Source organism: Rhea pennata, chromosome 2 (genome assembly GCF_028389875.1).
Source record: "Rhea pennata isolate bPtePen1 chromosome 2, bPtePen1.pri, whole genome shotgun sequence".
In the NCBI taxonomy this organism is placed as follows: domain Eukaryota; kingdom Metazoa; phylum Chordata; class Aves; order Rheiformes; family Rheidae; genus Rhea; species Rhea pennata.
In genome coordinates, this window is record NC_084664.1 from 136,919,264 (window position 1) to 136,944,724 (window position 25,461).

The 25,461-nt window shown below is 37.2% G+C and overlaps 1 protein-coding gene and 1 long non-coding RNA gene across 3 annotated transcripts in view; both read right to left on the reverse strand.

Annotated features, from left to right (window-relative positions):
- The window catches only part of ZFPM2 (zinc finger protein, FOG family member 2), a 313,230-nt gene that overhangs the window by 152,054 nt on the left and 135,715 nt on the right, over positions 1 to 25,461 (reverse strand). For both annotated transcript variants that reach the window (XM_062570439.1, XM_062570438.1), the window contains one exon: positions 3,496 to 3,614. In XM_062570439.1, coding sequence (XP_062426423.1) covers positions 3,496 to 3,614 — 119 coding nt within the window. The remainder of the gene's footprint in view (positions 1 to 3,495; positions 3,615 to 25,461) is intronic.
- On the reverse strand, positions 22,708 to 24,409 carry LOC134137451 (uncharacterized). Its single transcript, XR_009957703.1, has 3 exons — positions 24,239 to 24,409; positions 24,073 to 24,126; positions 22,708 to 23,139 (listed from the first exon to the last, which is right to left on the reverse strand). It is a non-coding gene; the product is annotated as an uncharacterized LOC134137451 (long non-coding RNA).

Genomic DNA, 25,461 nt, shown 5'->3' on the forward strand with positions numbered 1-25,461 from the left:
GTAATAACCTGTATGTCCAATTGTGCATACAGATACAAACTCCATGCAAGCGCCTGACAGAAGAAGAATTTTGTCCATTTGGCAAAATTATGAGGAACAGAACATTAAAGGTATCTAAATATTAGACCTATCTATCCAAATATAACAAAAATATCTAAATAAATATATACATATTTGGATAGTGATTTAAGAACAGGAGTTAAATCGAAGTTAAATGCCTAAGCAATGTTTAAGATCTGAGACTGGCTCTTTGTTTTTAAAAAACAACATTCTTCAGCTTTATGGTGGCTTCATGGAGACTTTTCATCAACAGTAATAGTTGTAATGTAACATGACAAATTATTTCATAAAGGGTATCGATCACTTTGGAATTCATGAGCACTAGTCAACTAGTAGATGAGAAAATTGAGAACTTTATTAGTCATTGGGCAGTCTTTAACTCAACCATTAGAATTTAAGTCTTCTAAAGTCCTGATATGGACAGTGCTTCACCAAATCTGACAGTGCTGAGGCACTCCTCATGAAGTCAGCAACAGCCACTTCCCCCACAACTTGAAAGAGCACTTAAATCCATTGGTAAAGGTACCCAGCCTTACATTATTCTGAGATGTATATTGGCAATATTCTTCAAGACAGAAATTTGAAAGATCTAAAAAGTATTTGACATCTGACACAGTGACTCAGTTAATTATCATGCTGCATTAATTAGCTTGCTGAATCTCCTGAGCCAACAGCAATGAGTCTGTATTCAGCACCATAGCACTGCTTGAAACATGAAGAGCTTCAGCAAAAAGCTAGCAAGTAGACCATACATAGCACTGTAACAGTAACCTGTTATAGTTAGGTAAGTGAATCCTGTGAGGCAGAGTAAGTGTCAAGCCACCGCTAAACTTCAAGTAAAGACAGGTAAGACACTTGTAGCCAGCCACAAATACACTTTACAATAAAGAAACTGATTGCAAAAATTGTGATATCCACTCACCTGAGGTTCACCAAATGTTTTTTCCTCTCCCTACCAAAACTTAAAAGATTTTCTCCAAAGATTATTTGATAACAGCACAATGTTTGAAGTTCTCATTCAGAAATGGACTAAATCAGCTGTCAGCAGCTGATGTGAAACTATGATTAAATCCTAGGGAGGTAAAACTTTACCCAAATGAGCTTTCAAAAACAGATATAAATAACTTAAGCAAACAAACATAGCTCCTCTTATAAACAACAAAGAGCATGTATGCTAGTGAGAAAAGTAATCAATTGTGTCAAGTAAACAGAAAGATCATAAATAAAACAGAACCATTTCAAGAAAAGAAGATAAAAAAAATATGTAGAAGCTGGCACTGGGTTTGTGTTACTTAAACAGTAAATTAAAAGAAATACATGAAAAGGTTTACATTTCTTTACAAAGCATTTTTAAAAAGGTATGATTACAGGAAGCATTTCTGATATTCAGGAAAGAGAAACAGTACTTAGAATCATAGAAAAATTCATGCTGGAAGGGACCTCTGGAGGTCACCGAGGCCAAACTCTTGCTGAAATCAGAGCCAAATTCCAAGTTAGATCCAACTTCGGAGTCAGATCAGATTGCTTAGGATCATACTCTGTGAGTTTTGAATATCTCAAAGGACAGAAATATTTAGGGAGCAGGAGAACATTGATAAGGACGAGAATTCTGTTTACAATTTTTTTTCTGATTTCAAAATGCATTTTGCCTACATGAAGCAATGATGTCTGATAATAATAGCTTCGGTGTTACGAGTCAGTCTCCATCATCTCCCACATTCAAATATTTGCTTTATGTCTTATATACCTGAAGGAGTGGTAGAAGTGGACAGAGCAAGAGGGGCAACATATTATGAACATTTTTCTTTATGTATTATGTGGACAATGACTAAGGTTTCTATTGCAAGAAGACTGACGAGAGTAATAGTGGTAAAACCTTAGCAAATTATTTCAATTACAGCTAGTTGTAGCAAACAATATTTTATGAAAAACAATATGTGAGTGCTGATAGACTAAAAACAAAACAGATGATGAAACAGAAATGAAATATAATAGATGGAGAAGAGCAAATGGAGACAGGTTTTCAAACAGTCCCTTCCTTCTTAACAACAGGAGGTTTTGAGCATCCGGCACTTTTGAAAATCCATCCTTTGCTCAGGTAACTGAATGGGAAATCTGCCCTGGATTGGGAATGTTGAACTCTTGCAAACTTAGACAAGTTTCCATGACATTTTCTGTAGTAACTCATTAGCACATTTAAAATCAAGATTTTAAATGGCTACTGTGTACCCATAAAAATATAGAGCCTCTTTACAACTTCAAGAAGCATAGTTACAGAAAGTTATATGCACACTATCCAGCAAGCTTTTAAAAACTGAACGCCAATTTATAGCCATAGGTTCTCCAGGGAGGAGGCAGAGATCCCAGCTGCCCCGTCCACATCACCCTGGCTCCGATACGTTCAGCTGCTCAGCACTTCCCACCCATGAGCGCTAGCATCGCTTCTGTTCAGGTCCTCCAGTGCTGGGGGGGAGGGGGAATACTCCTGACTTTTCGAAGTTCAACTTCTCACTTTGTAGCCGAGTTGTATCTACCCCAAATGTATGTAACAGATTCCAGTAAAATAGTTCCACAGTTCTTTATGTTAATGAGTTCATGCAAAATCTGGAGTATCAAATTGCGATACAGCTGAGAATAAACACTTCTTTAGCAGTATCCTACAGGGTAATGTAAATTCTGGGATTCTCTAAAACTCTTCTGCTACATATGTTTGTTTATTTTTCCATTAAAGGGTTACCTTTACGGATGTTGTCACAAAATTAATCTGAACTATACATAAATAATACTGAAGCTCAGACTTAAAATCAGCACAAACAAAAATGAAATGAAGACCTAGGAACAACATGATTTTCAGTGCACTAAACTGAGTTCAGGAAAGCATTACTTATAAGTACTACGGCCCATATACTTTCTGCAATTATAATAAAATAAAGAATAATGAATATATTATATAACAGGTGCCTTTCAATATATTTCAAAGTAATTTTAAATTGCTGAAAGATCTTGCTGTGTTCAGTAGCCTTAACATTATGGCAAACTTAATGGACTTTAGTATAAATTAATGCACCTATTTATTTTCTATATCATACATTAATACAAATTAAATTCTCAGCAACTAATGCTAAGAAACTTATAAAACTGCACTCAAAATCAGGTATTTTATTAAAACCAAAAAGCGCTGGTTTGGCTTAGTAAACAAAGAAGTGACATTTTTCTTCTATAAAATAACTAGTTTAGTATTATTAACCTGTGCTCCAAATAACTTTACGTGGATGGTTGCCACAGCTGACCTGGTCGGAACAGATCCAGACACGACTGTCCGTGAGAGCGAACAACGCCTGTTTCGAAATGCTCTGTTTGAGCAATAACCCAGGCTATTCCCTGCAGAATGACACACAACGTAACGAAGCCAAGCGTCGCCGAGCGCCTACATACCAAGGTGTTATTATTCAGGTCCATCTTCCCAGCGAAAGGCCCCCACGTTGTTCCAACCGGGAGCTGCTGCCGGCTCTGAATCTTGCGCTCCCCGTCTTTCTGGAACATCTCCAACTCTCCTGCAAACAAAGAAAACAAGCAATGTTTAGAGGACTTGCACTTGTGCCTTGACAACAAGCACCTCTGCCTTTGTGCTTGCTTTACGTGCACAATGTTCTGCGGACGCGTATAATGAGAATTAATTTGGCGTGCCTGAAAAACAACTGATCTTGTCATCCTGCAAAAGAAAAACAAACCTTTTTCCTTATAATTATATTCGTATGTGGTGGAGAAAGTCCCGCTCCTTTCTTGCATTTTTTCACACACATTATAGTTCGAAGGAATTTTTTATTGTAAATCATCGGGAATGAGTGAGAATAGTGGTTTCACAAAAGTTCTTAGGAAATGCTGAGGAGGGGGAAGGTGACAGATGAAAAAGAGAAACTGGAACAGTACGCACACCTGGTGCATTAACCTCCTTGATGCATTTTCACTGTCACGAAGACCACATTCTGAAGCATTCAGCTACTAAAAATTTTAGAGATATACTTTTTTTTTGCATTTATAGCAATATAAATCCAGAGTGACTACACTGATGTTGGAGGAGCTACTAGATACATTTACTAGAATTTGAAAAAGTTGTTTTGAACCAAATGAACTTTTACAGCAATAATAGTTTAGAATTAGATTCAAAATAATGTAATTCGTTATATTAAGGTTTTAACACCGAATGTTTAAAAATGATGGGCAGTATAGAGAGTGATAATTTCTTTTTCCCTCTCTGAAGTGGCTTTGTGTGAGCTAATTTTTATTTATTTTTTAAGTGAACTTTATTTTTGAAAGTAGCAACAGCAACATTAACATTTAAAGTGTTAGCTTAACTTACTATTAACTTTCCCGTTCTTTTGCAGGAAACGAGAAATACAAACAAGCAATTGTTCATTGCCTTAGAAGGAAAAACAAAATTCTACCACCTGTCTCCCAATATTTTTATTTTATTTTATTTAAGAAAAAACCTCTGACAACTCTTCTTTGCAAAGTAGTCTCTTCAATAGTCTATTTTTCTGTGAATAAATTTTTCCGGTACAAATGTAGCAACAGTTATGTTCATATACAAAATTTCTAACATTTTAGAAAAAGCAATGCAAATAAATTTTGTCTTCAAATTTTAAGGAGGGGAAGATGGGGGACTGATCTCTGTTTCTCTTATTAGACACTGAATCAATTTTTATGTGCTGTCATTCTTCCAGGCTTTGGCCTTGCAAGGTGTTCAGGCTGAAAATCTGGTTTTGCTGCAGTGTGTAACGGAGCTGATGCAGATTTCACTGCAGCCATGGTCTCACCCTACCTGTTTTCCACATACGGTCTTCTTCCACTGCGATATCAATCAGATGAAAACAGTAATTCCTGCCCTTTGCCTCAGTACGTCCCTTCTCAACAACTCTACCCCAAATCAGCCCCGTGCTTCCGCACAAACAGCGCAAAGTCCAACTAGGCAATAAGTAAACTCGTCCCAGATTTAGAACTGGCAATTGCGGAGAGATCGGCCTTGGGCCGGAGGAAGTGAGTAACTCCTGCTGGCTCGCAAGCAGCCTCCACATACTTCCCCAAACCAACCATTCCCACGAACGCCTGCATGTGCGCTGCAGTCGCACGGGGAAGGTTTTCCTCGTCCTTAGGAGTTAATCTTGACCATTTTCCAAAGAGAAGATTTGGCTCCAGCTTCCATTTTCAAGCAAAGAAATCTGAATTTCACCTCCGAGCATTGCAGATTACAAAACGATTTACAACGGTTCACCAGATCCCTTTTGCAAACTGGGATGTCAAATGTTCTGTGAAATACAGCTGCACCAGTTCACAAAAGCTTGTATATGTTTGTGGGTGAATTCTCATCATGATGGTGCTATGGTATTTTAAAAGGCACTACATAAACAGGAAAGGCTATAGATTAATTACATATAATTCATACGTGGTATACATGTGTGCATAAATATATGTGTGTGTGTGTGTGAGTAAAACATATATTTTCCTCCCCTCACAAGCATGTTGTCACAAACTGAATTAATTAAAAAAAATATTTTTATATGTTAATTATAGAAGACAGGAATCATTCCTGTATTGCAAGGCAACATGTTGATCACTTACATACACTGCAGCATTTTCTCTCTACAGAAAGATGAAAACTGTAGCATTTGCTTGCTTTTACACACTAAAAAACAGCCATGTCTATGGACATGTCACATTTAACTGATACCAGAGGAATCATGAGAATCTTTGAAAACCCTTTTAAAAAATAATTCAGCCTCCCTTTCTGCCACTGACATTTTTCATTTGAAAAGGGTTCAGACTCAGTCAAACAGTGACTCCTTATCTGTACCTGTGGATTTACAAGCAGGCCTGTCTTTTAATGGATTAAGAATGACAAACTTAGGGCAGATCATCCAGTGATATCCAAAAACCTACCTAAGTTTTAAGGTACACATCATCATATTTTATATTTTAAATAAGATTGGCAATATTAACCTTATCTTTAAAGATGAGTTAGCAAAGATAAGTTTAGGCTTGAGGCAGACATTAAAACAAGCATTCATTTTCCCAAACTGTGTTTTTTTTGCTTTTAATTGTAAATTGAGTAAGTTAATGTGTATTCATTTCTTTTATTCTTTCTTATTACAGTTGCAATTTGTAATTTGGGCTATCTATTTACATATATATATATATATATATATATATATATATATATAAATATACTGAAATGTACTCCAGATGGAGTAACATTATGCTAAATTGTACTGAAACCGTTGTAATTTTGCCCTCTGAGAACATCGTAACAGAGAGTAGTAGATTACAGGGTTACAAAACACTTTGCATCACAAACTTTTTTTCCTGTGATCCTAATTTTCCAGAAACAGTAAATCCATGGCCATCTTTGTCAGGAGCGGTTTTAAAGCTATGGGCTATACAAGTGTTAGAGTTGGGAAAGACAACCTGCCCATGTGTTTTAGCAAACGAATGCGCTTTAGCTATGATTGTACAAGGTGCAGCGTGTTACAATTTAACTCTTGACAGAAGTATTTTTCTTATTTGAAATCTTTGTTTGTTTAGGGGAAACAAATTACCACTATGAAAGCTGTATTAAAAAAAAAAAAAAAAAAAAAAAAAAAAAAAAAAAAAAGACTTGCTACAAAGCAAGGTCTACGAAATTTTTTTTTAACCAGAGCCTGAGTCTTTACCCCTTTTGTAAAATCACTGGATACGTTCCTTTGTCTGCCCTAAGCAGAGGAAAGCCAGGGGCTGGTACAAGGGTTTGCAGAAGAAAGATTACAAATGTCACTGTTAAAAATCCTCCTCCGACCACGGAGCAGGAGTCTCCAACTTCACTGCACTCATTTACAACATTTTGCTCCTCGGGAATTTTAGGTTTGGCAAATGATACGGAAATGATGGCAGCCAATGGGCCCAATGGAAAGAACGGGGCTCCGCTGCGCTCAGGATTTGGCCTCCTGTGTGCAGAGGGCTTTTAAACAGGGCAAGCGGCAAGCGCCACACCTGAGCCCCACAGCAGCTTGTTTGCTTTGGGAAGAGATCCTCTCCCAGTGGCTGTGGCTTTGTAATTACAAACATCTGAAAAAGCGGTCGGGAAGGCCAGGAGGAGTACTACGCCCCCTCAGTCTCAGAAGCAGTTCAGATACAAGTCGGAAGGGCTCTGTAGCTAGTGTCCTCTGCACCTCTGCTCAGCACCTTCTTCACACACTACCTGACACACATCGGGGAAGGGATGAGCAGCGGCGGTTTTACTGCCGTATCACCACTAACAGTAAAAGGTGTAAAGACTCAACTGGCACTGATTTTTCAGAGGTGTCTGTCCATGGAGACTCCAAAGACTGGAGGAAAATGAAGCCAGATAAAGGACGGAAGACTGCTACAGCTTCCTAACTCGGTGCTCCAGCCCAAAAGCGAGCAGAAAATTCTGTGCTGAACACAGCAGTTTCTCGTGATCGTATTTGCAGCAGACCACCTCAATACAGAACACCAGATCTTTCACTTAATAGTAAATTTAAGCACATGGAATTCATAGACACCCCTGGAATGAAGTATGTGATATACTTCATGATTCCTACGGCAAAGTCAGAGAGGCAGTTACATTCTGCTGCCTTCATCCCAGATCCCTCATCTGCCTCTTCTACTGAGAGGTACAGCAAAAAGCAAAACAGAAGTAGCACTGGGAAATACAAGTACAAAGGAAGCAATGCCCTGACTCTAAGGTTTGCAAAGTTGGGTAAAAAAAAATGAATTAATAGACATTCTTTTTAGTGATATTTACCTCAGTTTTCCTTGCTACCGAGTAAATATTTTTTTTCAGCTTGTTCTTCAGGAACACTTATTTCCAGCTTACTGAGTAAGTTTATACAAAATATTTGAGACACATAGTATGGGCTAATCAATTTTGGTAAAAGATAATGCTGTTAGTGCTGTGGGCTGTTTCTCTTATCTTGTTGATGTAGCATACTTTTAAAGTCTGTGATTACTCAAAGACTTATGATAGCTGCACTGTAAAAGAAGCCCCAAGTCATGACTCACTGCTACAGCAACAAAACATCCCATGGCTTTTAAGATATTAGGCCACCTTGGTGGATACAAAACCAGAATGAAAGTACTAAATTTAGATTTTTTTTTCCTTATATAAACATATTGTTTTAGGGATGCCACATAGGGACATCGGAGGTAGAGAGGTCACTTTAAATTCTTCTTCTGCAGAAAAACGATGATAATTTTAAAAAAATCCAGAAAATATGCAGCATACTGCAGAACCCAATAAGCTTTTGGCCCTTAACAGGACTTGACCGTAGTTCAAATACCAGAAGAATTCAACTGTAAATGGTATTTTTGAATACAATAATTCTGGCTTTCATCCATCTGCCCACATTCTGGAATAAGAAACAAGGGAGTCAATATCTGAAGGTGAATGATGAACAAAGTTTTGCAGGAGAAAGAGAGAACTACTTTGTTAAGAAATAAGTTTATCCAGGTTTATAAATGTTTAACATTTCTAAGCAAATCACTGATAGCTTTGACAGCAGCTTTTTATCAGGAACAGCTTTCTAAGTGGAGCCAGTTAAGAAAAAGAATGAGAAAGCCCTTCCTCTGCTATAATTAGAGATTGGTTACTTGACATCATAGGGCTCTACCTATTTCCACTAGCTAATGGCTCCTCTTTGTGTATTTTCTATGCAGAGCCACTTAGCTCTTTCAATGAGTATTTTTTTATGGCAGAGATATGGTATATGTTGCAGTTTCAAAGAAAGACTGCCCTGAAGTCAGATTGAGTGAGTGAAAAGCACTCTCAGAAGTTCATAAGCATTGCCAAGCCCAAATCCCAAGGTCTGCTTCCCTTGCTGCATGCACAGGAAGAATCAGAGATTAATATTTGACTGGTGATCATCTCTGTTACAGCTATCTAGTGCAGGTACTTTTGCACACAACAGTTCAATGCAGAGAACTATCCCATTTATACTTCCATGATACTTAACAAGGTAGTTCTCATATACAATGATTGTACACTTGCTTGGCAGACATAAGCTGCATTATTGAGATACCTCGTCTAAATTCTCCTCCCTCAATTTTCAAGTCTCTGAGACATAACACACACTAAACTACAGTTTTGAACATAAACTTGAAATACGACATTCTCTATTCAAGTACTCCAGTCAAACCCTGATAAATCAGGCTGGCCATGCAGTGATCTTATCCTTTCTGACTCTTTAATAAATCGAACCTTGTAAGTTCACGCTGTTGGAAGTTGTCACTAAATGAAATTGTGACCTTATCCGATGCGTGAACTTATCCTGCTGACAACTACATTTATTGTGAGGATAAGAATGAAAAAAAAAGAAAAGACTTTTGATAATTGTGATCTTAGCCATATGTAACTCTAACAGATGGGATCTTTTTGATGTTCCATTAATGATGTGCCTATGATGAGCCTCTACACACACACACACACACACACACACACACACACAAAGTAGAAATGTTCTTCATAGGTAAGTGGTAGGGGCACTGGCAGGCAGTATTAAAATTGCACAAAGAGGTACTGGCTGACAGCAGTGAATCAGAAGCTATTAGCCTAACACAAAGAGCTTTGAATTAGCTTGTAATTGCACTGGAAAAGATAACATAATGGAGGTGGCAAAACAGAAACATTTCCTTTCCAGAGGATTCATTCAATAGCCGAAAACTCTAAAACAAGTAACGGAATTTGATGCAGTAACTCAAAACATGCTAAGCTATGGCGCTTCTTGATGAATGAACGCTTGCTGCTTCCAGCAGCAACTGCAAAGCTGCCGCCACTACGGTGGAAGAATAGTGGTTAACAGGGCAGCTCATACAGCTGTGCTACGAAAACGGCCAATTATCTAACCTTAGCGTGTCGTCTGTCACACGGATTTAACACACTGCATTACCTAATCCAGCCTGTGAATGAATGTGAGCTCACACCCCTCCACTGCGGATAGCGCTCTACCCACCCTGCAGCGCACTGCCTCCGGAGTGAGAAGACTTGGCAGATGCCAGGGCAAAACCTGTTCTGCAGCACTGCACGCCTGCTCTGGGATACAAATGCCTACTATAGCCATCTTATTGGAAAAACACACACACATGAGACACGATCACAGTGGTGTTCATGCAGTAATGGACTAATTTACAATCAAGTTTCAAAAGAAATTTTAGAATATATTTTGCAATGAAGATTGTATTTACAGTGCTTTTGGTACAAACACATAGCGTAGGTTGCTCAGAAGCAATGGCAAAATTGAATTTTGCTGCCCAAAAAGGAGAAAATAGGGCCAGGCCACTCATAAGACAAGAAGGATGGTAGAAGGAGTAAACTGGGGACTGAAAGCTCTGTAGAGTCACCCTGGACAGAGGGCTGCTATTCTGCTGCCACTGAGCAGAAGCGGCGGCGGAAGTGACAGAGCCACCTCCTTCCTTTCTCTGAGGTAGGTGCCACCCTCCACAACAATCTCCCTGGTCCCATCACTCCTAAGCAGTAAGGTCAACCTGGCCATGAGCAAAATAGACACAAAGATGACCCACAACTATTTATTGCTCTGGGTAACTTTTCTCCTTTGCCTACCCTTAGAATCAAGTCCAGATCACAAACACAAAGCTGGAGAAGCTGCCACATGCTGCTTCACCCCCAGCTGAACTTGCTAGCTTTGTTCCACCTTGCCGATGCTCCCACAGTGCAGCCGCGAACTCCAGGTAAGAAAGACCAATAAAAAGGCTTCTCCCTTTTCTGTATCAAAAATTATGATACTCCCTGCCTCTCTTTAGTGCCCCCGAAGTCAGAAACACAGCTTATCTTTCCTACCTGCTACTAATTCTGCCAATGGCAGAATCCAGGTGCTAGCTTTTCCTTCGACAACGCTGTCCTACCACAGGCAATAAAGGGAGGGAAAGCACCTTCTCAAAGCGAGGGAAAGACTGCACAAAGATTTTCACACACACACACACAAAAAGACCATGGGTTGGGGTAGGGGAAGGCAAGAGAGCAAGAGTCTGGAGAAGGAGTCATTTGACAATCCAAGTTGGGTCTGACTGTGATACAAAGACACATCCTGGGAAATGGGAATGGAAGATAATCAGGAAAAGAGGGAGAGAGAAAGCTCCCAGGAGTGAAAGAAAACATGTATACTCCCAAGTCTGAAACACAAGGACAAAATAAAAAAAAAACATATCTTTTTCATCAAGACATGCATGTTGTTATACGTGCTTAACGTAAGCTAAACCACCCAAAAAAACCCCCAAACTTATTGTAGTATTTTCTTGAGTAACTGAACCCTGGCTAAACTGAACACTTAAAAGTATGTCTACACTGCACTCAGTGATGTGATTTCACTTCACATCTGGTCCATACTATTCTCTACTTCCAAGTAGCCAGATTATCATGTAGCTCAGTGCAGTCTGTGAAACTTTCCTGAAAGAGAAGTTCATAACCTGCATTTTGTTTTCATTAAGCTCCAGCTAACACTACTACACTGATACAGTGTAGTACATCTAGTGTGTCTAAATGCAAGCCTGTTTAATGTGGCTTTAGGTACACGTACAAAAGATGATCCAGATTCCTGACTGTAGTGCAGACGTAACTTCAGTGACGTGAAGGTGTATTATGTCTCACAACACAGGCACAGTTTCTAAAGACCATAGTTTCAACAGAAGCATATGCAACTGACACTTCAAAAATTCAAAGTTGTATTCTGTTTATAAAGTTGACTCATCTTCATTTGCTTACATAAAATAAACATAAAGGGAACAATTTTAGATTTCGATAGTGCCTCACATTCCTATAATTTCAAAACTAATTTTTGACTGATCTCCCACGCTCTCTGTTCTTTGTACGTTATATGACTCCCTAGACCATCAGATGTTCTAGGCATCTAAAACACAGTTGGAGAGGCAAAATTAAATAACAGAAAACCATCAAACCCAAGAATCTAGAGAACTTGATAGAAAAACAAGATTTCATCTCAAGTTAAAAGAGCATAGACCTACAGTGCTGAAAACATCTGTATCAGTTTAAAATCAAAATACAGCCTCTACATCCTTTACAAAAAAAAAATTATCTTCCCAATTATCTTAAAAACCTGTGAAAGACATATACCAGTTTACATCTACTATGCATCCAACTTCAATGACTTCATTGACTACGACACAGGCATGCAACACATTGTGCATGAACCCAACATAATGAGGTCAAACAGCAATCTATTTAAATGATTTTAACATGCTCAGGTTTCTTCAGCTCTGGACACAAATACATGAAAATTAAAACTTAAGTTTTCAATGAAAGTCAAGACAGGCCATCATGGTGAAGTTCTGATCCTGTGATGAAATCAGAAGTAACCAAACCTTTAGTTTTGAGTTTGCTTACTACCAGAGCAATTTTCACCTCCATTTACACAGCCTAAATCTTATATAAGAAGCAAAAATGATTATTTTGGGATTTCTGAATAATTTTCGGTATCATTGTCCAAAAGGTGTGTTACTATGCATTCAGGAAAAAATAAAGTAGGAATATTTACAAAAATATGAAAAAAAAAATCCCCCAAATCAGAAAGGAATTCATACAGCTGAAGTGTAGCTGTACCCCCTGCAGTTTCCTTTGAGAGGAATAACATAAACTCCATTCTTACATGGATATTCCATACTGGCAGAAAAGATTCCCAATTATATTATAACACTGTGCAGACCCAGTGGGTTGAGTAGCTACTTTATGCCAGTCACATGTAACTTGCACAGCTTTGCTCCCTCCCTCTCTCCATCACAAATAAACATGATACAGAAATGCTAGACTTGGCAACAGCAGGCTGATGGTATTACTGAAGAGGGTTTTCTTGATAAGATCATCATCTGCTTCTGGACTCTTGGGTTTGCTTCTTTCCTCAGCAGAGGAACAGCCGCCCCTGATAAATGTCCCTTTGTGTGCGGGTTCTCCCCTGATATATGCAAAGACATTTCATCCCTGAGTCTGTTTGGTTTTTCAATTGCTTTATATGGCTAAAATACAATAAGAAGTGTATGGAGCATTGTATGGAAAACAATAGAAAGCGCAGAGAATTAAAAATAAAGCTTATGTAACTCAGACTCAAGCCTTTCCTGAGACAGAAGCTATTCTGCAGAGGGAAAATTAAGCACTTCATCATCGCCTACATAAATCTTTCTCTAGGACTTCTTGGAATCCTTTTAGAAGAAAGATGCTACTGTTTTCTTTTAGATCTGGATAATATTATTTATAAATAAAACATTTAAATAAAATGTAATTAATAAGTGTTTTCATGTTTAGACAATATTGTTGGATTTCTCTTTCACCTGCAAAAGGTGACAAGCATCAAGGCAGCCTGTGTTGTTAGTGAATGCAGCAAGCAACTAAAGTTAACTTTTAATATTAAGACAACTGTATTAATATTAACATTGTGAAATGTATTAAATAAACAAAAATGTTTTGGAAAGTATTCTTATTAACTCTGAAAGCAAGAGCAGTGAGATCATCTGTGAGTGTATCTGTGGTGTCTTCTCAGTTTACGGTACTTATGCTTAGAGATAGAAGGATCTATTTTCATCTCTCACTTGTGTAACAGCAGATGCAGTTATTTGCTTGCTACCAGATATGCATGCTCAGAGCTATGAATCTACCACTTGGATGCTGATTTCTAGCTCAGAGTACACAAGCCAGACTCCCCAAATGTCTTACAAAAGAAGCAGATGCTTTAACATGATTTCCCTATTTCCTTTCAATATAGGAGAAGAGATCCAAGAAAAAATAAAAATCTTGACAGACTCAAATTTATCAGTGTTTAGTATGATCATCCGAAAGATCTAGTTGCTGTTGAGATTAGGGAGGAAAAAGGGGGACTAGGACAAAAGGAGATTGAACGCCACGTTCCAGTGTATGCATGCATGTATAGTTCCATCCATTATAATTATAACTTATATGAAAAGTAAAATTATTATAAATAGAGATAAATGTAGTATAGCTATAATGTACAATATCAAGATTCAAATTAATCATTTCTTTTCACTTGCTGGGGATGGCCATGCATAACAGACACATGGCTCTGCACTGCTCCAGCACTCATGAGTTATGTGCTTATCTACATCTTCCGTGATCAAGTACCGGCAATGACCAACACAGCTTTTCACCACTGCTGCAGAGGAAGAGAGAACGGCTACTGTCCTTGGCCGTGTACCGTAGGACCCTCACTTGCTTCTTCAGTGTCTCAGTTTGGACCATCACAGTGAATTGCACATGCTGCTATATCTTAACATAGCCAAGAGTTTGAAGCTAGTATAAGGAATGATGCCCATTTATAAGGCAGACTATGTAACTATGAGCGAAATAAACCCCTGAACAGAGACTGAGCACAAGTCCTGTGCACTACTTAAATCCTACTCTGAGGCTTACATAAGACTTAAGTAGAATATTGGCCTTGAGGCAGCCCTCTGTACAGGAATGATCTTGACCTTCACACGAGTAAGTCCCAACGGCGTCACGTGAGCCAAGTAGCAAAGTGTATGACAAATTATTTTGCCTTACAGCCTTCCCTTTTAGCACTGCAGACTCTCTAAACGCCCCCCAGCTGCAGTGACTGGGGAGAAGCTCTGGCTGGCACAAGCAGCATGTCCCAGGGCAGGAGCACGGAGACTACACCACGTTATCCCCCTGGAGCTAGATTATGAGCAGTTATATCTACCTCTCCATAGTGGTCTTTGCATACTCGCAAAGCACCGGAAATTGGAGCAAATTAAGGAAGAAAGAAAAGAAGTCCCAAACCTCTACGCCTCGGTTCACCTGTATGAGGAAAGACTTCATCAGCACCCTGCAAAGCTCTGGGAAGCAATTTAGGCTCTCCAGTGAAAGGTACTGAAGAGTGTTTTCAAACAATGTGGTGGTTTCGAACATGGAAGGCTTCTATATTTTAGTTCTCCCTAGCACATTTTCACACACTTTAAAAAAAAGCCTTCTCTTCATATTTAAGCTGTTGTATCATCATTTTATCTAAACAGCAAATTTTAAAAAGATCAAATTCCTATGAGAATTCATTCATTATCTCAGTAATATACTGTTACTTGTTAGTGAAGTTAATTATAGAAATCTCTCTGGTTACAAAATGTCACACTAACTACTCAGTATTCACTGAGCTCTAGCTGGATAATCAAAGCTTTGAGTCTATTTTTACAATGGTTGGTTTAAATTGGTATTCTGTGATAACTAACCTTACGAAAAAAAAGGCTTACAGAAAGTTGGAAAAGTTTCATTTCCAGAGCTGCAAAAGAAAAGAAGAACACTATGACATTTTCATTCATGAGATGACCAAGGCATCAGCTACAGAGACTAGTTTATTTGACTGCCTGGAGAACTATGTCTCTAATTCTTTTATCTAAAATCATTTATATATTTTTTGTTGTATATCATCTGTAATAAATATAAAAGAAAGGATAGACAGTCTAGCATTTTAGCTGTTAAAAGTATTCCATTAAGCAGTGACAACTGCAGTGACGTGATATTAGCAAGATTTATAATTTTGGAGAAACTAGTGTTGAGGCTTTTTGCAGCTCTGCATAATATCAGATGTCAGTCCCATTTGCAAATAATTTTGAATTTAAGAGTGCCACTGTATTTTCCCCAGGAAATAAATAGTTTATAGAAGACAGTATGCATTTTCATAATCAATGCCTTTGAAATTATCTTTTGGAATCAGCTTTATAGTGCTTTAAAAATATGAATCAAGAAGTGTATAAAATATGTAAAATATTTTTATCATCTCTATTTTCTGATGGGGAAGTGAGATATATAGAAGTTAATGCCAATATCTTCATATTCAAAGATCTAAAGTATCTATATTCCTTTGGGGTCTTGGTCTAACTCTTATAGCCTTGATTTTACCTCTGCAGCCAGTGACTGAAAACAAGTCCAAATCCTCTGTGGCCTTAATGAAAAATTTATCCTAAATGAGAAGTTCAGGGTCTCACAGTGAGTTGATGCTGGCAACAGAATAGAAGTCCTAACTTCCTCTAGCAGTTGAAATCATTGCTTCTGAAAATTTCACAGAATTCATATATAAAACTTGTTATTCTGAAGAAGCAGGAAAGTATTTCTGGCAAGGCACAGCCATTAAATAGGCAATGTCAACACAGATCAAAGGAATTACAAGTCAAAATATATCTGGGCTACAGAATTATTTTGTCTTTGAAGCATTAAAACTGTCCCTGTACTATGATATTTAAAAATAATAATGTCAGTTTACAGCAGCTTATTATCTTTTAATAGTAAAGTACTACAAGAATATAGGAACAGAAGTCTAGACTGTTCCTGAGTACAAAGTATATTGAGTAGTAGTAGTAAAGCACACAGCAAGCTAACAGTGAAAAGGCTGTAGGTTGACATCCTTCATTTCCTTACTGATAAAATTGGTATCTTCCAAAATAAAACAAAACAACTCCCCTAAAAAAATCTGTTCTTCCTCTCTCACCAAAAAATTACATACATCAACCCAAAAATCTCAAGTGACGAGAAAAATCTTCATTTTAGCCACAACAACTTTAATGTAGAGATACTTTTCGACTTAACAATCCCCTTCCAAAAAGCACAGACAATTTCATAGAGTCATAGAATGGTAAGTACTCAGGGAAGTACGGTTTTACGGGTGGTAGGTGCTCTACTATTTTTCCCATATTTTTAATCTCATTTAACAATGTATATTAAAAGGGTATATAATATATTAACTTAAAAGGATAAAACAATCTAGACAAAAAAAGCCCACTTTTATATATCCAAGGGTGTAATTAATTATTTCAAAATCCAGCCTTCAAGTCTCAGAAAATGCTCGAACTTCAGTAAAGCCTCCGTAAGCCCTGAACCACTCTGATGACAAGATTTTATCATAAATGCCTGATTTCTACCATCTTCTGTCCCCCTAGACACTAGTTCCTTGTCCAGACAATCTGCCACTTCCCATCTCCCTCTTGCCTAAGTGACTCACTGTTGCATTCATATGAATGGCAAGCACTGAGTCACACTCAAGCTCCCAGTGATTGCCTCCCACAATATCCAAATGTAGAGGTCAGGAAAGCAGTAAGAATAAGGTACGTATGCTTCGCTTCTCACAACCGGTTCCTAGACTTCTGTCTTTCCCTATCAATCAGAGGCCATTTGCCAATCAAGCCTAATTCCTCCCTTCAGCTTCTCCAAATCTGCTTCCTACTGCCATCAATTGCAATCCAGCAGCACAGACTTTTGACAAATACCTACATTTTGTCCCAGTCATCAGATATCATCTTGAGTCCAAATTGTCTATTTCCTTGACTGTACCTAAGCACAGGAGCATGGTGCCCCACAGCAGACTAATTTATTCAGCAGAAAAACTATTTATGACTCAGTGTGAACATACCTAACACACAGGGTAGATTTAACAATAACTGTGGTACTAGCATCTTTCTTACTATATATTTTTATTACAGTATTTCTTTTCCTTGCGGCTGTGCGAACTCTATACTTCATGCACTCAATGGATATTCCAAAAGATCTTATCTTCTAGTCCACAGACAGAATCTCCAAAATGACCTCTTCCTCCAAATACTAGTAGACAGGACAGCTATTAAATGAATGATTTTCTACAATAGTACAACATCTAAGTGTGAAAGCAGATTTCCACAAAGAGAACATCACAGCATTCCAGTGCTAAGTGATGAAGAAGTAATAGCAATGTCACACTTCTCATTTGGAAATAAAAAATTCAAACTTTTATCATGAGTAGAAGCTTAATAAAATGTAGGAAAATGTTTATTTTCACTATTTAATCAGGTGCCCTTCTTCAAATACACATTTCCCTCTTCTCAAGTCTTTCTTCAGAACAGATAGATGCTTTCAAGTCTCTTCTCAAAACCACGAAAAGATTCCTAAACTATCTCCAAGTAACACTAGCAAACTCTGAGGCGCTGTGCCTGAATTGGCCTGCAGTCTCCTAGAAGGCAGGGGTCAGATTTCACCTGCTTCTAAAACCACCAACCACTTTGCCTGCATCAGATAAATAATAATACAACTGAAATAAACTAAGGATATGTCTAATAGCAAGAATAAATGAAGACTAAACCCCCTCCCCCCCCCAAAAAAAAAAAAAAAAAAAAAAAAAAAAAAAAAAAGCTGGGATGATTTCTTGATGATAGCAGAGAAGCTAAAAATATGGTGATTCAGGAAAATGATTAAACAGTGGATTTCATATTGTATGTCACTCTTAAGCTGAAACTAGAAAGCATGTGGACTAAAACCAGCATGTGCCTTTCAAATTACTGTAGAAGCATTAAGGTCATAACAGAGCAAAAGGGAATTCCATGTCCATAAACTTTATACTGATTTAAAAGGGATAAAGAAGAAAGCACTAATAACATAATGAATAATTTTAAACTGCATGTATGTAAGTTTTATACTCTTTTCACCCCTTTTGCAAGCAAATATTATATATGTTAGTGCTCTAAATAAAAAGATCATTTATGAAAAAAGTAAATCAGAGCTATGGTTGAGTTGTACATTAACACCTTCATTTACGCACGCACGTACACACATAAAAATACATGTATAAAAGTAAATAAATACTTGCACACAGCTTATAAAGTCTTTAACTCTGCCAGAAATGACCACAGCATGCTTAAATACTTTCCATAGGCTTATGCTGTTTTTTCCTTCAGATGTCCAATAAAAAAACCCTAGAAATTGTTTTATGAAATTAAGAGATAGACAGATATTCAAAAGACAGTACCTAAAAAACACCTATAAATCCATAACTCAAACCTTTGCTCTCTACCACATAGTACCTTTTCACACATATCACAATAAACAGATCTAAGAAGCTATCAAATAAATGAGATACGTATGCATTTTAGAGAAGATCCAGTCTTGCAGCAAACATGCTAGCTATAATCTTGAAAGATCTGGGCTTGTTCAATTGGATCTAAGCCTAACTCCCAAGGAGCTTCCAAAATCACTCGCAATCTCTGTTACTCTGGAGTAATAATACTTCCTTCCTCTCACATTTTACTGACCTGGCTTTTTAGATAGCAAGTAACCCAGAGAGATTGTGGAGACTGAAATTGTGTGTGTATGTGTGTGTGTATATGTATATATGTTTATACACACATACATACATATATATACACACACACACACACAAGTATCTAGGACAAAAGAAACTTTGTGTCAATAGAAACCAGGAGTTTCTTAGGTGATCTAGTAACACATACAGCAAAGCATATTACATCCTAGCATTCTGAAAGGGACACCCTTTTCAAGTACGTTGCACCTCTTTTGTTTCTAGAAAGCAGGCTGGCAATGGGGAGTTGATCATGTTTCTGATATTCACATCATTTTTGAGTATAGTTAAACAGAGCTCAGCTGCTGTATCCTCTGAATAAAGTAAAAAGACAGACAGGAAGAGAAGACTACTTTAATATACATTATTTGAAGTTTGAGGTTATTGCTTTCATTTAATTTTAGAATTTATCTAAATTATTATTTCATTATATGTTTTTACTCTTGAAGTAATGAGTATGATAAAAAGTTATATAGAAAATTTATGTAGAAGAATACTTATATACTTTTTTATCACTTAGATATACTCACAAAATGACAAATGATATTATTTGAAATATTAAGAAGTGCAATTGTTCCAAAACATTACATGCAACATAAAGAAGAAAATCTTTCACTCCACAGAACATTTATCACCTGCCACTGAAACATACATAAATCTCATTTTCTAATTTGTTATTTTCCAGCTACAAATATTTTGACCATAGAAAAATTATCTCCATTTGAATGGCAGCCCACTTATTGATGTCATTCCAGGACAAATATGTCACCTATTTTGCATCCCAGGATAGATTCTTCAGTGACCCCATTCAGTTTTAAAATCATGTACCACTCTTTGACTTTTTTCACAATGATCCATTTAGACTTCTGACAACAAAACAGTAACGGTGCATGCCATAAAATTACTGCTGTTCTTTGTTGTCATGACCAAATGTAATTGGTAATGTAATTCTTACATGACCTGTAAGAACAAATCAATGTGTACACTTAGTAACGAGTATAATGACAGAAGGAAGAGGCATGCAAATCAATATTAAGACTGAGTATAAGCCTTAGGTTTGTCAGTCATTTCTAGTAGCTGTTTATATTTTGCACATTCATGGAGCCCTTGGAAAAACAGAAGTATTTTATTTGTAACCAGCAACATAGAACATATAATTATCATATCAACTATATATCTTCTGTACCCATAAAGCCTTAAGCATTTTCATGGAGAAACAGAGGTATCACGTCTCGCCTGTCCTAAGCCAAGATAGCTTGGTATAAATAGTGTAGAATTTAAAAGCACTATACAGTAAAGATACCAGTGCCTGACAAAACCATTATTTCACTGAGAGGTATGATACTTTTCTCAGAAAGGCAATAAAAAGTAAATTCCACCCTGCACTGTACATAAAGAACAGTTAAAATGAAAAATTTGTTGTGTGACATCCTATGTTGTTAACAATATAGGCAGATCAAGATAAGTGGGTGGATTTGGATCATCATCAGACGACACAAGGCCATATTTGCTAGTCTATTATGTCATGCTGCTTGAATTCACTAACCCAAGAGTGCAATAACTTTTTGTGACATGATGGAGAAGTTACATTTTATACAAACTCTAAACGCACAGGCAAGATAAATGAATTAAAACCAGCAACCATACTGTTTCTTTAAAATGCTGTTGAGTAATATGGCATACGGATAATTCTGAAGTCTAAAGCATACAAACTGTTCAGAAAATAGTTCCAAGCAATGGAAAGCAAACTGTGATTGCCAGATGATTTATATCAAATCAGTCCCTACCTGTATAAACCAAAACACTCAAAACAGTAAGAAAATATGAATAGAAAAATAACATTTAAGAGATTTTTTGAAAAGTGAAAAGTGATCAAAGCACCAAACTCACGTAAACTGTGAAAGTGACAATCACAGAAAACTGATAGATGACTCCAAATGCTGTCCCCTTCTCAAAATGCCACAGCCGTTTGGAAGGGCCACAGCATTTTAGGAGCAATGGTTGTTCGTATTTCTTTTCAAGCATTCCTATTCAAAACACAGGTAGATTTAAAAAAACAAATTTATCACAGAATAATTTTAAGAGAAAATGGTGGCAAGGTTGTCAGAAGATTCTACAGTTCCTACCAAAACTTTTCACCTGTTTCTATATGACCAACACATTATGCATACCGGTTGCTTTGACATAATTTCATTTAACTCTAATCATAAAAATATACACGCTTTTGCACTTTTAAACCTATGCTTTAACAATATGCTAATTATACAGTTCAGATGATCTGGAAAGAAATCCATTTGCACTGATGATATAAGGGAGTGACAGTACCATTTACATTAGGAAATGTTTTCTCATTTTTCTCAAAAATTGGTTTGCACTCATCCGGAGAAATCTAAATTCGTCCAACAGGCATCCCTCCCTACTTCTCCATGGTTACTAAATAACATGACAATTTGAATGACGAACAAGAAGCACATAAGAATGGGTTACAAAAACACCTCTGGACACAGGCAGACAGGCAGCCATCATTTTCTTTTATAATCTGATTAAATAGACTGTTATTGTATACAAAATATCAAAATGCTAGTAGTATATAGTTCTCTGTGTGAGATTATTCCACACATTTTGAATCAGCTATTTCAAATTCTCTAAATTAGCCCCAGAGGTCGTTGCCCAGTCTACATTCCTTACGTTGAGAAGAGAAAGTTTTCCCTTTCATTTTTGGCTTCGTTCACACTCCTTGGGTTTACGACAGTTTTAGCAGTAATATTCCACAGTGTGTTTTTAACATACATTTTGCCACGTTAATACCAACCTTTACAGAATAGTCAGAGCTTGAAAAAAAGCATGATCAGTTCACAGTGACTCCTTGCAGTGTTCCAAAGATACAAGCTGCATTCGCTGGGACATGGCCCAGGGAGAATTCCTCTGCCAAGCACTCTGCTCTCTGCTATTCCTAAACAACAAGCACCTAACTCTGAGGACTAAAGATAGTGTTTCCCAATTTGTTTTGGAACATATAGCTCTACACATATCTACACCATCGTGTGAATGGGGTCATAGTATTTGACGTACTATTAAACCTGTAACTATGCACTGCAGAGACAAACATGATGCTTTCTAATGCCATGTCACGGATAAGAGTGTTTTCTGAGACATCACATGGCCTAAAATGTTTGGCATCAAGAACTGTAGATCCAAAACTTTTCAAGATTACTGAAAATAATGGACAAAACGATGGAAAAAGATCTAAGAGGATGGGTTGTTCAACTAAATGATCACAGACTATCACACCAACAACTTCCAATTTTATTAGCATCAGATGTTTATTAAAATAATTTAGAGTCAAACAACTAAATAATTCCATCAGACAACTTGAATTTTGGAAAGAATATTCTAGCTATGAGTACATCATCTTCAGGTAACATTTTAACAGCTTTTATTTGTGTTATAAATATATTTCTCACATGGATGAAAAGAACTTGAACATCAAATTAAAACTAGTATTACTGAGAGATTTACAAAAAGTGTGAAAGTAGAAGTATGGAAGTCTGAGGTTAAAAAAAAGTGCCATCGTAATACAACTCTACAAAATAAAGACGAGGTTAATATAAAACCTATGAAAATTATTATCAAGATTCCAACTGACCTCAGCAGTTTTTGGATTAGGCCCTGCATGTTCAGCGTGATGGTTCAGTGTGATTCTGCAGTATTTTTAAAGAACTTTCACCTAATTAACCTTAACCTTCCCTCAGCGGTATTTAATTTCCTCTGAAATTGAAGTGTCTTGAATTAAACTATGCAGTCACTTCGTTCTTTCCACAAACATGTTTTCAAAGGACTTGTATGTGCAAAAGTAAATTTTACCGGTCACTATGTTCTTCCAAAAACAACGAAAAAGGAGATTTTCACCAAATTCTGTAATCATTTTCTCTGGAATATTTTGGGATGATGATTGTGGGTTCTGCAGAGAACAAACATAGAGGAAATCAGTGGAAATTTCCAACATATACATAATATTCATTACACCAGGACACTTAGACCCTTACAAAGAATATCACTCATACAAGGAAACAGTCTCAGCTTGACAGTGGGATGGAAGAGGTGGAGGACATTAATGGGCCTCTTTAAGATCAGCTGAAAGATTTGTTTTAGAATTACGTGTACTCTGAAAAACTGAAATTCTGAGAGCTGTGTTTAGTTTCACATTGCTAGAATAGCTTCACAATTACAAAACATTTGCCTAAATAATTAGGGATTCTGTTGTAGCTGCGTTACCTACATTTTCTGGAAGAAAGTGTTTGCGTTCTAGGCACAGAAAAAGTTTTCTTATTTTGTTCCAGCAGTTCGGGATGCCAACAGCTTGACAGCTACTGACAGTTTAACAGCTCTTTGATTCCCACTCCATTCCACTGAACCTGAAAGCTATCCTCTAGAAACAGCAAATTTGATCAGTATTTCAACCTAAACACTTCACTGTTTCAGGCTTCATAGGCAGAAAAATAGTATGATAAATTAGACTCGGTATATCATGTCTCAGTTCACTTTCCTGTCACTATCTGCTTGAAGCTAAGAGAAGTCATATTCTGCCAGCTGCTGTATCATAGTCGTTTTAATGACACAAAAGCACGTACGACGAATAAGCTGAGGATAACTCTTCACAGATGTTCTTGTCCCCTTGGTTCACCTACTTTTTTGTTTGTTTTGTTGTTTTACAGGAAAGATTCTTAAAATGTTTACAGAAGTTGAAGAGATAGTAATTCCAGCAAAAAAAATAGTAATAAAAATCTAATAATGGAGAACAATGCTAGAGACAGTGCATATTCTAGAAAATTCATAAACATTTCAAATTCTGCTATTAAGGTTTTGTGATTCAGGCACTGTGATTCAGACATACCTGACAATCTTCAGTCCCTCTTTATGCAAGCTTGACTTTTCTCTTGCACTAGGTCTATGAAACAGCAAGGGAAAAAAAATCAGTTCTCACATATAAGAAAGCCATTTCACCTGTATTCAACATCACAATGCCAACACTGTACATATACGTATATGCAAATGATTACCTGATTCATCTTGTCCAGTTCCAGAAAAGCAGGCTGCTGTGAGTTTTCTACCTAATACCTCTCATTTTGGCATTTCTGCTGCATTACTGGCAGCCCCAGATAGGAGGGGATCTGATGTGCAGGACTCCATCAAGTGAAATTCCAATTTGGCCTTTTTATCTCAAGACTCTGTTGGACTCTGCACAAGTAATAATACAAAATATCTCTCACCTGTAAATGATTTACAATGACATAATCAATGATGTATTTCCTATGATCCACTTTATTGTGCAACATTCAACGTGTGGAAATATTTTAAAAGAAAAAATGTCAATAAATTCCAGTCATTATGTTTCTTATATTACTGCTTTCTCTTCTTTCCCATCTGTTTACAGTCATAACAACTACACCAAAAAAGACCATACAGGAGTTGATATATACTACTCACTTACCAAAAGGCACTGCTAACACAACATTACCTTGGGTTCTGCCCGAGGGCTCTAGGGTTTAAATTGCTGTGTTGGCCTCTGTTTACCTATAAAGAAGAGTTGCTACCAATTATTTTATCTCACCCACCCTGTGCACCTCCTGTGCGCAACAATATTTCTAAGGCTTTAAATCTCTTTTCTAAAGGCACTACATGCAGATATGTGATGTCTGATGCTTGTAACTTGCAGAAGGGAAAACATAGGCTGGCTGAATGAATGCTGGTCAAAGGACTAAGCTGAATCAAATCACTCTGAAAATCATGATCTAAAATATACCAGCGGAGAGATATCAAAGGTTAGACAATGTATGGAAATTGTAATCTCACAGCATGTTCATACTTCCCTTAAATTTATAACATAATTTTTCCACGGTAAGTGATTTTCTTTCTCCTGTGCTGCACATTATTAATTAGAGAACATGATTACACTGTAAATCAGAGACCAGAGCCTCCCTCCCAGAAAGGGGGATGAAGAGAAGGGTTATATGGGCTATTTGACCCTGCCTCAGTTCCATTTCCCCATATTACAATGATAAGAAAGGAAGTATAGTAAGGAAGAAAGGAGCAACTCAGTGGGGCTTCCAGGAACTTTACTTCTCTTCCTTAGGAGTTTGTGTGTGCATGTATGTGTGCATACTCCTGTTTACACATTAAATAGGATTAAGAGATATGTGTTCCTACATTTCCTGGCTCCATTTCCTGTATGTTCCCTTCTCTTTTTACTGCATCTGATGTTGCTTCTCTCAACAAAACACAT